This window comes from Balearica regulorum, chromosome 3 (assembly GCF_011004875.1).
Source record: "Balearica regulorum gibbericeps isolate bBalReg1 chromosome 3, bBalReg1.pri, whole genome shotgun sequence".
Taxonomy (NCBI): Eukaryota; Metazoa; Chordata; class Aves; order Gruiformes; family Gruidae; genus Balearica; species Balearica regulorum.
Window position 1 is genome coordinate 109,688,818 of NC_046186.1, and position 14,131 is coordinate 109,702,948.

A 14,131-nucleotide genomic window follows, 5' to 3' on the forward strand; every position below is an offset into this window, starting at 1 on the left:
TACAGTACAGAGAGAAGAGCTTTCCAGGCGAGTTATGCTGAAATTGTTAAACAATTGGTAGCAGCTTAAAAGGGACAATACTTTTTTTGTAAACTAATTTTACCCTTTGACTTTGTGCACTCACTACATCCTCCAAAAATCGAGTTTAAAAGGTCTGCAAGAAAGGAAAACTAATGAAGGCCCAGCACCAGAAGGTGAGGGACGTCTCCTATGAGGTTCTGAGCATCCTGTGCTATTATCAATATTTTTTATCTTGCCTGTCAACTGAGGCAGAAAACTGATTTTCTGTAAGGTCAAATATGCACTATGGAGGTCACAATAGCAATAACAAGGCATTACATTTTGCTCCCCTGTGTTCTGCTCGCATAAGGATGAGTGAGGGGTCCAGTGTATTGATCAATATATCAACAGTTCTCTAGCTGAAAGGGAATATGTGCTTCCAAGGAGCAATAACAGGAGAGAAAGTACCTCAGTTTTGAGTGCAACAGGCACTTGAGGGCACTGAAAGCTACTGCAATTGGTGATTCTTCTTAAGTGAACAGAGGGAAGTGTTTTTATCCAGCCATTTCTCAGCTATGAGTTAAAAATAAACCTTTTCCAAAATTATGGAGGCATTGCCTGGAGCTAAATCTGTCCCCTGATAACACTGCTACGTAAGGCCAATTAAATATTTCTGATTATTACAATTTATTCATTCTTGAATTATTTTACAGCCAGTGATCCCAAATAAAATCAGGTTCCCACAGAGTTAGCTGCTTGGTTTGCCCCAAGGATGGGTGGCAAAGAGTCTCCTGCCTGGTTACCTGTACCATGAGCAGATAAAGTGGGCGGATGCAAACTCCTGAGGGAAAGAAGAGCTATTCCCTGGTACTGACTGCTTACCGGTTCTTTCCCCTGGGATATTTGCCCTTTGCACCATACAGTGCATTCAGAGTAACAAGCTAAAACATTTTTTGACAAGGGATGCTTGCTTCCTTTTGAGATGGTAGGTATCATAACCACAGTTCATTTACTCAGTCTATTTGTAACCCTCTGTTACTGTTTAATATTGCTTTGCTCAAGTAAACCCTCTGAAAAACAAACTAGAGGAAGGACAACTTAAAGAAGAACATTAAAATTGGCAGAGTGCTCTGGCAAAAATACACAGAAATTACTACCTTTGTACAAGTGATTATTTTATGCACTCCGTCTGGATCTGGTGACTGCAGGACCTTGTGTGCTGAGAAACATGCTCAGCAGAATAAATAGTCCCGACCTAGGTTCTGTATTGAGCCCCGTCTCAAACCAATCATCCTCACTGAAAAATGACATCAAGTGAGTTGTGAGCAACTGATGTTATGTTCTCATGAGACGAGGTCCAAATACGACTCCTGATGCTGGCATGTTTTTTTAAAAAAGTAGGATTTCAAGTGACGGCTCCTCCAAAGAATAATGATCAAGTGTAAGGACAGAGTTGTATCAATGTCATTCTTTTAGGCAGAAGGTGATCTTTATGTCAAAGAAAGCCAAAAGCTTGCTGAAGTTCATAATGGTCTATGACAAGTTGAGGGTTTTAACATCCAGCCTCTGCCCTATCTGCACTTCAAGGATGTTATTTTCCAGTTGCAGAAAAACGTGAGGGGAGTTCAACATACTGCTCTGGGCTTGTCTTAAGAAAGCAGTTTACCTTCTGTTAGGCCAGCATCACAATATTCTGGTGTGATAAATCTACAGATCAATAGTTATCATATAGTCCTTCTTGGAATGGGGGAAAAAAAACCAAAATCCAAATTGCCTACGTTTTATTTTGTGTCTCAGTCTGGCGGAGCTGTGCTTTCAAAATTTAGAAAGCACTGCCGCTGTAACAGGTAGAAGCTTTCTGTTGTCACAACACAGCCTGTTCTCCAGTGCAGATGGATTTGGGAGACCCATGATGGCAACTTATTTTATCTAAGGTTCTCAAGTGCTGAAAAAGTCTCCAAGAGGGGAAATCTTACATAAACGGGGCAGCCAGAAAGGGGCCACACATCCTTGTCTTAATTCTTTCTTGAATTTCCCACGTGGACAACCAACTGCTGCCATGATCCTTAGAAACGCGCTTCTGGGGGTGATGAGGCATCCTTTTTATCCTTCCTGGACTGCCTGGAAGGATTCTGGAACCCAAACAGCCACGGGAGAGTGACCATCTCCGTGAAGGTGCACGGCAAGTCAGGTTACATCACGGTTCTCACCACCACAAGTAATGCCTGCACTGAGCCACGCACAGCTCTCGCCAGAGAGATAATACCCGCTGCGTGATCAAGCACTGCAAACTATTAATAACTCTTAAAAAACCTGAGCAGTCTTCAATGCACATGCAGCTCGTGCCAGCTGTCAAGAAACTGCGTTGAAATGAAAGCGGGTGTAGCTACTGTACGTGTGACTAATCTCTGCTGAAGAGTATGGTAATACCTTTGGTATTCAAACCGAACTAAAATGCATCTCTCTCTTTAAGCTGGGGAGAGTATATCAGTCTCCCATCAATTTCAGTACAAGACACATGACTGAAAAAATTACCGTTTCGAATTATGCTTTAAAGCAGTTAACAGGAAGAGTTTATCTAAATAATTTGTTCTAATACTTTTACATTTATGCTTAATATTTTTAATAGATATGTCTGGTAACTATTAAAGACATATATAAACACATTCAACTTTGTTCTGTTGCCCAGGGTGATACAGTTCACATGCACATTTATTGAAGTAATCATACATCATATATCATAAAGAAGAGTATCTCCAACTTGCATGTTATTTCTTACTGTTGCATCACACCTGATACTATAGGGGACTGTGAAGTCATGCTCAGACTTGCTCCAGAAGCAGCCCCACCGCCACGTGCTTGCTGGCCATCCCTACTTGGGTTATGTGAGCTCTGCACAGTTCATTTGTATTTCTTTGCAAAATTGCACTTGCCCAGGCTGTGGGAAGGGCTGTCAGTGTCCTCCTTGGCTGTTTACCTGCGAGGGCAGAGGCTTCTGAAAGTGGGGCTGTACTAAGGGGGAAGTGAGTGCGGTGGGCTTCAGTTCCCTGGGGCAAGTGTGACATGGAAATTATTTAAAGCCCAAGTGAGGGGACTAGAAACTGAGAGCTTATCGAAAGGTCAGGACCATTTCCTCCTGTAGCTTTCCTTCAATAGCAACTCTTACTCTGTTTTTGAAAAGTCTGGTTGCCTAATTTAAGGGGTGGATTCTGGGATTTGGGTCCTGATTTGGCCCAAGCAGCCCAGAAGGCAAGTACCTTCAAAAATATGAATCATAGTGATATCAAGGTCCCTTTGCAGATTCAGGACTAAACATGATTCCATCAGACTCTTTGGCAAATACCACTTTGCCACCAGTGCTGGAAGGGCTGGACCCATTTCTACTTAGCAAGCACTGTGCCTGCATAAGCCTGCATAAGTATGTGAAAATGTCTCCTGCTGATAAACTGTCCTATCAAAAAATTTAGCATTTTGGATCAAAAATGGGCAATGGGGATGCATTCTGTTAGATACTTCCTTTATCACTGCAGTCTCCACCATCAGACTTGCACTCTTTACACAGATAGACTTGCAAACGCATGTAGGTGGTATTTGTTAGTTATCAGCACAAGCAACATCACTTATCTTTCACTGCCTGGTGACAATACAATGCTAAAAGTAAAATAAATGGCTAATCTAAGTATTAAAATAGAAATTACTAATAGTTTATGCTTTCTCTGTATGGTTTTACTTTTCTTTGAAGTTTTAGGCAACTTCTGAAGACAATATCTTGAATTATAAGAACGACTCACATTTTTTTTTCTGCCATGGCAAATTCCAAGTCTTTGAGTACATCCAGTCAAGGAATAACTTCAAACAATAACAGGGGTTTCCGTAGGTACCAGTTCCTCATGTTTTCCAGTGGCACAAATTCAAGAGGTTCATTAACTAGTTAATGTGTACATTTAGAGTCTATCTGAGCAGCTGAAAATACTCAGTAAGGATCATTGATACCTGAAGTCTCACTGCAACTTGCTAATGGAAAGTTAAAACAAATATGGAAAATTACTTTGGGAGCCTAAAAAGACACCCCACCCTCCTAAGCCCCTCTGTTGATTTGGGTAAAAGGGGTGTGCTCTAGGTTAACCATTTCAGGAATCATGTCCAAAAACGTTGTGTAACAAACCTAGACAGATAACGTACCTGTGGTGCTTGGTTGGACAGTGTTCCAACATCAGCGTGGCTTTCTGAGAGAAGAGTTTGAGATCACTCAGTGGTCCTGTTACTCTCCTGAAGTACATATCCTGAAGTATTGACCAGCTTCTCCGCAAACACAGCTTTCCCTCTAGCTACCTCCTGAAAAGTTATCAAACTTCTCCTGTTGGATGTCTTCAGTGGGGCTCCAGGCTGATCCAGCATGGATCATCAGTCCCAAAGAAAGATGGAGCTATGACAGGTGAGGGCTAGGGCTGCAGCTGGGGAAAATGCTGGTGCTAACACAGCTATCAAAATTTATTTCTCCCCTGTAATGGCGAGGCAGTGCACCGTGTAGCATGCATAAACTTGTATGTATTGTATATTTATTTATTTCTATCCATTTACCTACCTGCACTGAAGACACCTTTTCTATTCAGATTTTGAGGAAGTTTATTTAATTTACTATCAACTGCTGAGAAGCACCAAAAAGAAAAACAAATGGAATCACTTACTTTTGTCTTTTCCAGTTTGCAAATGCACAGCAATGGCTAGGATATGTGAAGTTTGCCTCAATCAAAGATCTAAATTTGCTTAAATCAGGAAGCTTTTTTAAATTGTATGTAGACCTTGCTCTTAGCTTCTTAATGAGTTCTAATCCATGACTTGGCAGGAAACTGATTCTCGTCCTTGAAATATCCCTTTAAGAAAACATATGAAAATCTCAGTAAAAAGCAAATTTACTTCTGCTCAACGGTGTATATGTGTTTTAGACTGTCCTACTGATTTTCAGAGTAGTGATTGGAAAGAGATTAGCTGGAAATCTACATTGAAAAGAGGATCCAGGGATAAATTAGGTGTTCCTTCAGGAAACTTGAACTAACATCCATTGCAAACAACAATCAAGTTATGTTATTCTGGCCTAAGAAAAAAGAAAAAAAAAATCCCATAACCCTCTGAGTAAGAATTAGCAGGGACATAAACCATTAGTGCCATACAATTCTAGGTTCAGTAAGTGCAACAATCATTCCAGAATACTCTTACAGGATAAAAAAGGCTGATGAAATCACAACAGAAGTTTGCTACATGAACATCACATCATGGGAAGGCTCCTGTGGAAAAGGCAATAAACACAGAGAAGCTCACAGGGGGGTATCTATGTGAGGAGATGCTGGGGATATCAGGTTTTGTACTCATTAGGAAGAAAAAGAGATTAAAGAGAGACAGGGGTGACACGGTTCAAACTGTGAGGAACAAAAATAACAAAACATTTCAGGAGGTTTAAAATACAAAGAGAGCACAGGCTGAAGTGAAGAAAGGGGCAAGATTACAGGAGGTTAGGAGAGATATGTATTTATGTGGAAAGCAATTACTGTGTGGGACAGGCTATCAAAGGCAGCAGCTACGAATGTATTAAAGAGACCATTAGTGGGTCTTTTAAAAGGAAACACATTGTGCAAACACTAAATCTTGACTTGTACCATGCAGGTGGGGAAGAGGAAGAAGGACCAAGGGTGGTCCATCTCAAGGCTAAGAGATACTTGGGAACCCATACCCACGGCCCCAGGGGGTAACAGTTGGGGCAAAACATCCCTAATTTTCTTTCACTAGGGCACAATCCCTGTCCCTCAGCTCATGGGAGCAGGAGAGCACATTTCTGTCTCTTAAGAGCAACAGTAAAAATGAACTGCACAAAATCACCCTGTCCTCCCTTAGCCCCTGTGCTCTTATGGCCTGAGACTGATCCAGGATGCAGTGTTTGCTGAGGCTGCTCTGCTCTTTATTCTCCGACAAAAGAAAGGAATTTTCCCTAATCCAGAAATCAGACTGACAATATTTGTCATTTTTCTTCATACCCCTTCCAAGGTACAGTTTCCAATTCATGCATAACAGTATGATGCCAGGACAACATGTTATTTGATCTCAATTATCCAACATTCACAAATTGCTTTTATTATCATATTAATGCAGTAGAGTGACGCCATGTGAGGGAGCGACCATGTTTTAGCAGCATGTAACAAAGTTTAGACAGTTGCTATGCACCCTACGCACATTTGCACCTCTGTTCTCCATTCTAAGAAACAAAATTAATACCAGGAAATGGTTCTGTTTGAACTCACAGTCTTTAGCTTAGGGTGGCCAAGTCTAACAAATTCATAGGCAGCTAATAAAGCAGTTGCTAAAATTGGTGGTGGGTAAAGATGGTATTTGTGTCCATGCTGTGCCCACAGCTCAGGCTTTGCATCCAGGCTCTGAAGGAATGTACCACCTTCAACGGCTGGACCATGAACTGGGGCAGCAGAGGAGCAAACACAGACCCCACCCCGCTCCACTGGCCTGGGGCCGTGACTTCTACTTGGAAGGGCAAGACAGACCGGTGGAGTCAGAAATGCTTCAAACTTCTGCAGGTCAGGCTGAGAGAACCATCTCCTGAGGTTGTTCTGGGACTGACCTGTTTCTCGCAGGAGCTAAAAGCAGCAGCTGATGAGAAATTTTAGGCTATCGATTTCTGACTTAGACACTTGAAGGGGTAATTAGGTTGCAACGAGCAACCTCGATTCTTTCATGGACTGACTATTGCCCTTAGTATGCTGCCTAATGAAAACTGTCACCTAGAGTATATGCTCATGACTCAACAACTGAACAGCAGCTTTCTGCCTAAATCCACAGAGAGCATCACTCATGGTATCATTAAGAGCCTATGAAACTTCACAAGGGCTTATAATTCTGAACAAGAGCATGGAAAATGTCTTCTTTAAAAATCTTTAGCAAGTCCAAACTGTTATTACACTGAGTGGAAACAACAAATAAATATGAATAGGAATATCAGTAAATATGAACAGGACTTAAAAATAGCTAAAATGTTACTGGATCTCTGGGTGTCTCTAAATAATTTCATAAATATTAACTATTTTTCCATGAAAATATTTTCTTCTTCTTTTAAAAATTTTTTATTTTTATGCTCATTATTGCACATAAAGAGAAGCCAGTTAGGTAAGGTGCTTTGCATACTCCTGTGGGGTTTGTTGGTATGTCTGTTAGGGATAGTTATCAACACACCACTGACAAGCCCTTGAACAGCAAACGCAGACATTGTGCAGGTGGTTTAGTAACTTACGCCACTGAGTCACTGCGTAGACCTCAGTGCTGAGGCTCTTTGGGATGTTGCCCTCTAGTTAAGAGGCTTGATAAACTAAATAAGCACAATGAACAAGACGATAGAGTCGGAGTAGGAAATCAAACCAGAAAGCATCGGTGACTGGAAAACATGTTGTTGTATTATTATTGCTTGGCTGCCAGTCATCAGCCTTGGTAGCAGCCAGTGCAGGAACAGCAAAATGAATCTGACTTCTCTTCCAACCACTTCCTTTTCCTGCTGGGAGTCTCTGTTGGATTAAGCAAAAATACTGGCCAGCTGATGAGGTTTGAAAGGAACATACAGAAATAGCAAGAAATGGCTGGTGGAGCAGAAATCAGAGAGGGGTAGACTGATTGGTGAGAAAAATTTTTTCATGCTTGTATCTAAACTGATCTCTGACTGTGCTTCAGGGACTCAGCTGTTGAGCTGGGGATCTACTGGAGCTCTTCTGTGGCCCCCATATATGGGTTCTCCGTTGAAGACAAATTGCAAGGTTCACAGCCATACTTTGCCCTGCATCCGAGTCAGGATGCAGCCAGACAACTCCTAAGGACTTCAGTAAAAGCTGGTGTAAGCCACTACAGCTCTGGAAGCACCAGAAGATGGTTAAATGAAACAATATGGCTGAAAATTAAAGCTATGAAACTCCAAGTTGGAAACACAGTGTATTTCTGGATAGAAGGAATGTGTATAGGTGTGGGAGTAATTAGCCATTTGATTTACTTGCCTACTGTCAGTGTTGAGATCCTTTAACTCAAAATCTAACGTCTTTGCAAAAGAGATATTCTAATTCAGCCAAGAGCTGTAAGCCTGGGAGAGCAATTGATTTGTGAAATTGTGTAGCCTGTACAAGGGCTAAGATTGGTGCTTTCTGACATTACTGTTTGTGTTTGTGTTTCTTTCACATTATTTTAATATGCTGAACTAAAGAAGTTGGTATTAATTGACCATAGAACACTGGTTCAGGAAGATCAAGAGTTAAAACATCCCCATGTTCATTCTAAAAAAACACTGCAGTCTGAAACACAGATTTGATTGCAACAACACTATTTGTCCCAGCAAAGATATGATTATGGGTCAATCACTTCCACAAGTGTAAACACATTCCTGGTGTACACTACAGTGACGGATAAGTAAGAAGGCTGTTTTTTCATGATCTCAGTCCGGGTAAAAAAGGTAATTTCCCATCCACAGAATAGTGGATGTATTGGTAATGGAACAGAAAACTTCTTACACAAATAACTTGGTGTTAGAAATTGAACTATCAAATGAATCTGAACTGCAGCCAAATTAATTTGATAAAGCTCCAGATTATGATTTTATCAGCTACAGCTTGCAAAGTAAAATGCATTTACTTTTTGCTACAGGAAATAATGCTTTTCCAAAGAAACATCTATGGTATTACTGCTGAAAAGATGCTCCGCTGGCAGTCTTTTCCAAAGAAGGAAGACACTTTGAGGGAGTGATGGAAGTGGAGCATAAATACAGTAACCTATACTATAGCTCTTTATATCATAGGTGGACTGACCATCACAACGTGGAAAAAAGGCCTTCAGAGGAGTTCTGACCTGAACTCAAGGTTAACCACACATTTTTCTCCCTCTTTTTTAGATTTCTAACCACTCTAACCTCTGTGCAAAATCCTCCAACAGCTCCGATGACCCCTTTTCATCCTTTCTGGGTGACAGCCCTCTCTGGACATCCAGGGTAGAGGGGAAGCGAGAAAGGCTCTGGTGAATTGGAGAGACAAAAAAAGACTCCCACGTCTCTGTTGCAGGTCTTACGTGTTCTCGCTTGTGCTCAGAAACACAAGCAGTTGTGCACACTCACATCCATTTTCAGACCCTGTGGCAAACTGTGGCCTGAGGTAATGTTGACTGAGACCTATGAGCATACTACTGCTGAATTCTCTACTGCTGAGATCTCACTTTCCATCTTATCACCCACCAAAGACACATCTATCTCTACAGTGGATGGGAGACCTGTAGGGTAGGGATTTTATCTTCAAAATTAAGCTTCAGAGATGCAGGGGCAGATCTTTAGTGGCTAGCAATTCAGATTTAAGCACCTATTCTTGATTTTGCTCAAACAAAAAACTAACAGCGTTTTTCTCTGGAAAAAAAAACAAACCAAAGCAGAACTACTCTCTTACAGAGCTCAATCAACTGTGGAGAGGAATCTGGTTCTAAATCCCTGGCTCCAAATACTCCAAAAACTTGAAGATAAAGTGAAAACATAGACCTAGACTGAAATTTCGGTTATGGCTTCCATTTTTGTTAATATTCAGAAATACACCTCCAGTTTTGAATGCCAAGATTTATGAGATGTTAAAATACATACTGGCATTCATATGTTCTTCTCTGTTCTTTTCTAGGGAGTTAATAATGAGAAATATAATACCTAAATACTACTTACAAAACAATGGGCCCATTGGCTCCTTGGAAGACCTCATTCGGTAATTTTTCTAGGTTGTGATTATCGCTTAGATTTCTGAAAAACACAACAATATTGATGCTAAAACAATCTGAGATTAAAAAAAAACAAACTTGCAGCAGTTACTACCTTCTAATAATTGCTTTTCACAATAGTAAACAATAGAAATAGTTACAGCTCATCCACGTAGGTTCCATTAAATGCATGATTCTCAATTTCCTGAATCCCATTTTTATTCAGCCATCTGCAATAAAGAAAAAAAAAAAAAAAGAGTTGTGTTGTTATTCATACTTCATAACTAAAATGTATGTAATTCAAATCAGTGAAAGGGATTGCAAACAAGTAAAATTATTAAACGGATATTCAAATGGTGAAACTTCTGTGAATACTAGCTGATAAGATCCCAATATTTGGAGCAAGCCTTTGGAGAGTACAGACACGACTAGTGCAGATGAGCGCTACCATCAGAGATGACTGCTAGGGTAAGTTTCTGCAGGAAGGGCAGAGCTGATGAAGACACTGGCGCTGCTCACGGCTGCCCTGGGAAGGCTGCAGCGGAGTCCGTGAGGCTCTTCCAGGTTAATCCCAGGAGGGGTGAGACCAGGATCTTTCCTGCCGCGGCTGTGGGTGCCACTTAGTTTTACCTTTTTTTGAGATGCTGTTGAAACACTGGGCCATGGCTTAACTTTTACCAGTTATTAGAAATAAAGACCGCTGTCTGCGGTGGTCTCACGTCCTCGGCGTGAGGCAGGTGGAGGAGGGAAGCTGCCCGTCGCCGAGCTGGGCAGGAGGGCAGGGTGGGGGTGGCAGTGGTGCCCAGCTGCCTGGGAAGTGGCTGATTCCTCCTGCGTCTGCTGCCTTGACAAAAGATGGTCCCTGTCTGCTCTGCTGCCCCAGTCCCACCTCGCCGGGCTCCTTCTCCCAAGAGGAGACACAGGCAGTGATCCTGGGAATCAAAGGTCCTGGGGCTTTCCGCCAAGTTTTTACTGTAGTGCATTAACTAACTAATGTTTAACGTCCTTTCCTCTCTTCCCTTCACCGTCCTAAAAATTTACACTTGGGCCAGTTATATTTATCATCTTTACGGTGCAGTCCTTCATCTCGCTTTAAACGTCACTTTGCAACTCATGCCCTCTCCAGCAGGAAATGACAAGTCTGACTGATGGCAAAAATGGCCTGATTTAATTAAACTGTCAGCAAACCTGGACGTTTTGTTTCTAATTCATACTGAAAGCTGAGCATGCGAGTGACTCACCTAAGGTCTGGGGTGGTGAGCTAAGGTCAGCATGAGAATCAGTTATGGGTCTGGCTGAAAGGGTTACCCTTCTGAACATAACAGGCAGATGTACATAGCTCCATGTCTATAATGTCTGTCAGGTCGGATCAGGAGAACTGTCACTGTCCCCTTCACTCGCAAGTGCTATTAGACATGTATGAGCAGGCACAGAGGACAGACATGTCCCTGGTTAAAGTATTTAAAACATTTATTATATTACATTGATCTTACCCATTTGTAGCTGCCAGGCTGATATATATGCTCTTAATCACAGCATTAGCACTTAACTGCATTGTCTCTGAGAATGACAGGGAGAATGCAGTTCGTACTGAAACTGATGCTAACGCAATGAGATACTAAGATAGTAAAATCAGAGTCACTGTTGCCATACAGTGTGGACTATACACTCCTGTCACCTGGCTAATTGCATTTAAGTAGAAAAAAAAAGAAGAAAAAAAAAATTTACCTAGATCCCAAGACCTCATTATAGCACATATAGACAAACTTCTGTTGAGACAAATTCTCCCCTGACTTCAGCCAGCACCCTAACTGACTCCACCAACTCTGATGTTATCAACAAGTGACAACAGAGGCAGAGATCCAGAGCCTGGGCTTTTACTCACCACTTCATGGCTACAGCAGTATTTTTAAAACACACTTTAAAATGCACCCGGTGCAGGAGGCCACTGCCCCTGCGGTACTATTTACACCCTATTTCAGGGCAGGAAAGTTCTATCTCAGGCTCTAAGTGGCACGCAGACCTGGAAGCAAGGCGAATTTCTTTCATAAATTTCTAGCATTTTTTAACCAAATGTATCCACGGTTCTAGTCTGTGCCGATCCCATGCACAGCATGATGCAATCCAAATTACTGGGTTAAATATGCTTGGAGCCTGCCACAGCTAAACCTGCTAAAATTGTGTCTCCCCAGAATGTGGGGGTGGTCCTGGGTGTTTTTAATGCCATCTTGACACATCTGTTTTCACAAAATGGTGTTGCTGTAACGGTAACTTTTTGTTACATCGCATAGTGACTTCAGTTTTGCGTAGAAAACCAGCAAATCTAGGTCTAAAATGAGTCAAGTTCATCACAGCACAAGGAAAACCTAACCAGGGACTCTGAAAGAGCACGCACAACGTCTCTGTCCCAAGGGACAGCTACAGCCGAGTCAGGACATCGTCTGAGCAGGTGGGTGGTAGCCAGGTCTGCTTGCACAGCTCTTGATGCTCCTGCACACACTGGTGGGCGCGGGGAGCCCGTGGCAATGGGGCTGATTCAGGAGGCAGGGCAAAGCAGATGGAAGAGAACATAATATCCCCGCCCCCCCCCCCCGCCCCAGACAATTTTTCTAGCAAACCAGCAGCCCTAAGCCCTCAGAGAGGACTATCCTTCCAATACCCAAGCTGTAATCAGATAAGCAATGGGACATCCTGAGGAGAGAAGGGAAGCCAATTTCATGCTGCTCAAGTGGCACAGAGAGGTTAAATCACAGTAAAAATCTGGGATATTTATCTCACCCCTTAGCGGTATTATGGGAACAAATAGAGTACTTGTTGCGCAGTGCTCTGAAACTACAAAGTGCCACCTAAGTAGCAAATATTATTATCACAGGAGAAAAGATAAACCAGTGCATTTGGGGTATCATGACTTGAATATATATTTGAGAAAACTGTGTGTGTGTTTAAAACTTCAGGGAACTTAACGTAGACAGAGGTTGTGTATCACTGATGGAGCAAAAGGAGAGATAGCAGCTAAGTGACTTGTTACTGGCCTCTCTTCAAATATTGATGGTCTGACGTTTCTCCCACCAAAATCGACGTGAGCCCCATCAGTCAATCAGATCTTGCTTCTCTGCTTTGGTATGCAAGGTAAACTGCACACACACAGTGGGAAACTTTTCCAGTCTGGCCACTGGCTAGGTGAAATGAAGGCACCTTGTTAGCAAGCAAACAGTACGTTCTGATAAGCCAGATAGTTCATTAAAACACGTGACCGTTCAAGTCAAATGTAGAATCATCTAACCACATGGCTTAAAACTGCATTGTGAACCAGCCTGTATCGAGGCATTAACATTGTGTACAAATATAGCGTATTCCCACAACATGTGCATATATTTTTGCTTGAGTAATAAATGTCTTTGAATGATGTGTCTGACTGTAAATATTTATGAGTCATGCCATCCTTCTGAACACAATTTGTATCACATGGAACTGGTGTTGTAGGTAGAATATGTTTAACCTTGGCATCAGTAATTACTAAATTTGTTCTATGCTGTGCTTCTAAAATAAAGAGCAGGATTAGAATACAACAGAAAACCACAAAGGCATTCATTTTTCATGGCAGGGAAGCAGAATACAGAGATTGCAGGGGTAGAGGAAAAGTCTAAAACCTCAATCTGAATTTGGAAGTGTGTGAAATAGTGCCCATCCCCTGGTTTCCTTGACCCTATTCTGGAGAAGAAATGAGCTAACAAGGAGAATAACAGTTTTGCTGTGTCTTACTCACAGAATCACACTTTCAGAACTCAGGCCCGTGAATGAATTTCTTTCGATTGTACGTATATTGATATTGTCTTGAATATCTCTGAAAAATAAAATACAATATAAACCACAGCTTTTTGTACCTCTGTGAACCTGTCAATATGATACGCTATTTAAAACACAGCATTTTCCCTTATATTCAATCTGAGGAACTGTTATAGGCAGAGGGTAATGACTTACATTTCTGAGACATTTTGTCTGTAGAGCACAAACCTTTCTGGTAAAAAAGGCTGGAATAAAACATTTCCAACACCCCCACACCTTCCTCCCAAATAGGCTGAAGTGATTACAATGCATAAAAGCCCGGGTTTTATAATCCTGAGGCGGATTAAATAGTTCCTCCAGCAAACATACTGCCCAGAAAATGCAAGCTGAGGGGCTGCGAGGCCACCCCCTCTCATAGCCTGCCAGCCAGAAGAAGGAAAAGCCATTAGCCTTTTTGGCCTGATACAGCAGGATACTTACTAGCCCACGAATAATTCCCCTGCCAATGTCAACAGGGTTTCTTATAAGCTTTGTATGCGCTTAAGAATTTAAGACGTGGGACCCCTGTCAATGCAGTTTGTTGAAC

General features: G+C 41.8%; 1 protein-coding gene across 1 annotated transcript in view; it reads right to left on the bottom strand.

Moving 5' to 3' along the window:
* Nucleotides 1-14,131, bottom strand: part of FSHR (follicle stimulating hormone receptor) — an 83,183-nt gene that overhangs the window by 2,685 nt on the left and 66,367 nt on the right. Inside the window, exons 6-9 of the mRNA XM_075749471.1 lie at nt 13,526-13,603; nt 9,921-9,989; nt 9,728-9,802; nt 4,689-4,874 (exon numbers count right to left, since the gene is read on the bottom strand). Of these exons, the coding sequence (XP_075605586.1) occupies nt 4,689-4,874; nt 9,728-9,802; nt 9,921-9,989; nt 13,526-13,603 (408 nt within the window). The remainder of the gene's footprint in view (nt 1-4,688; nt 4,875-9,727; nt 9,803-9,920; nt 9,990-13,525; nt 13,604-14,131) is intronic.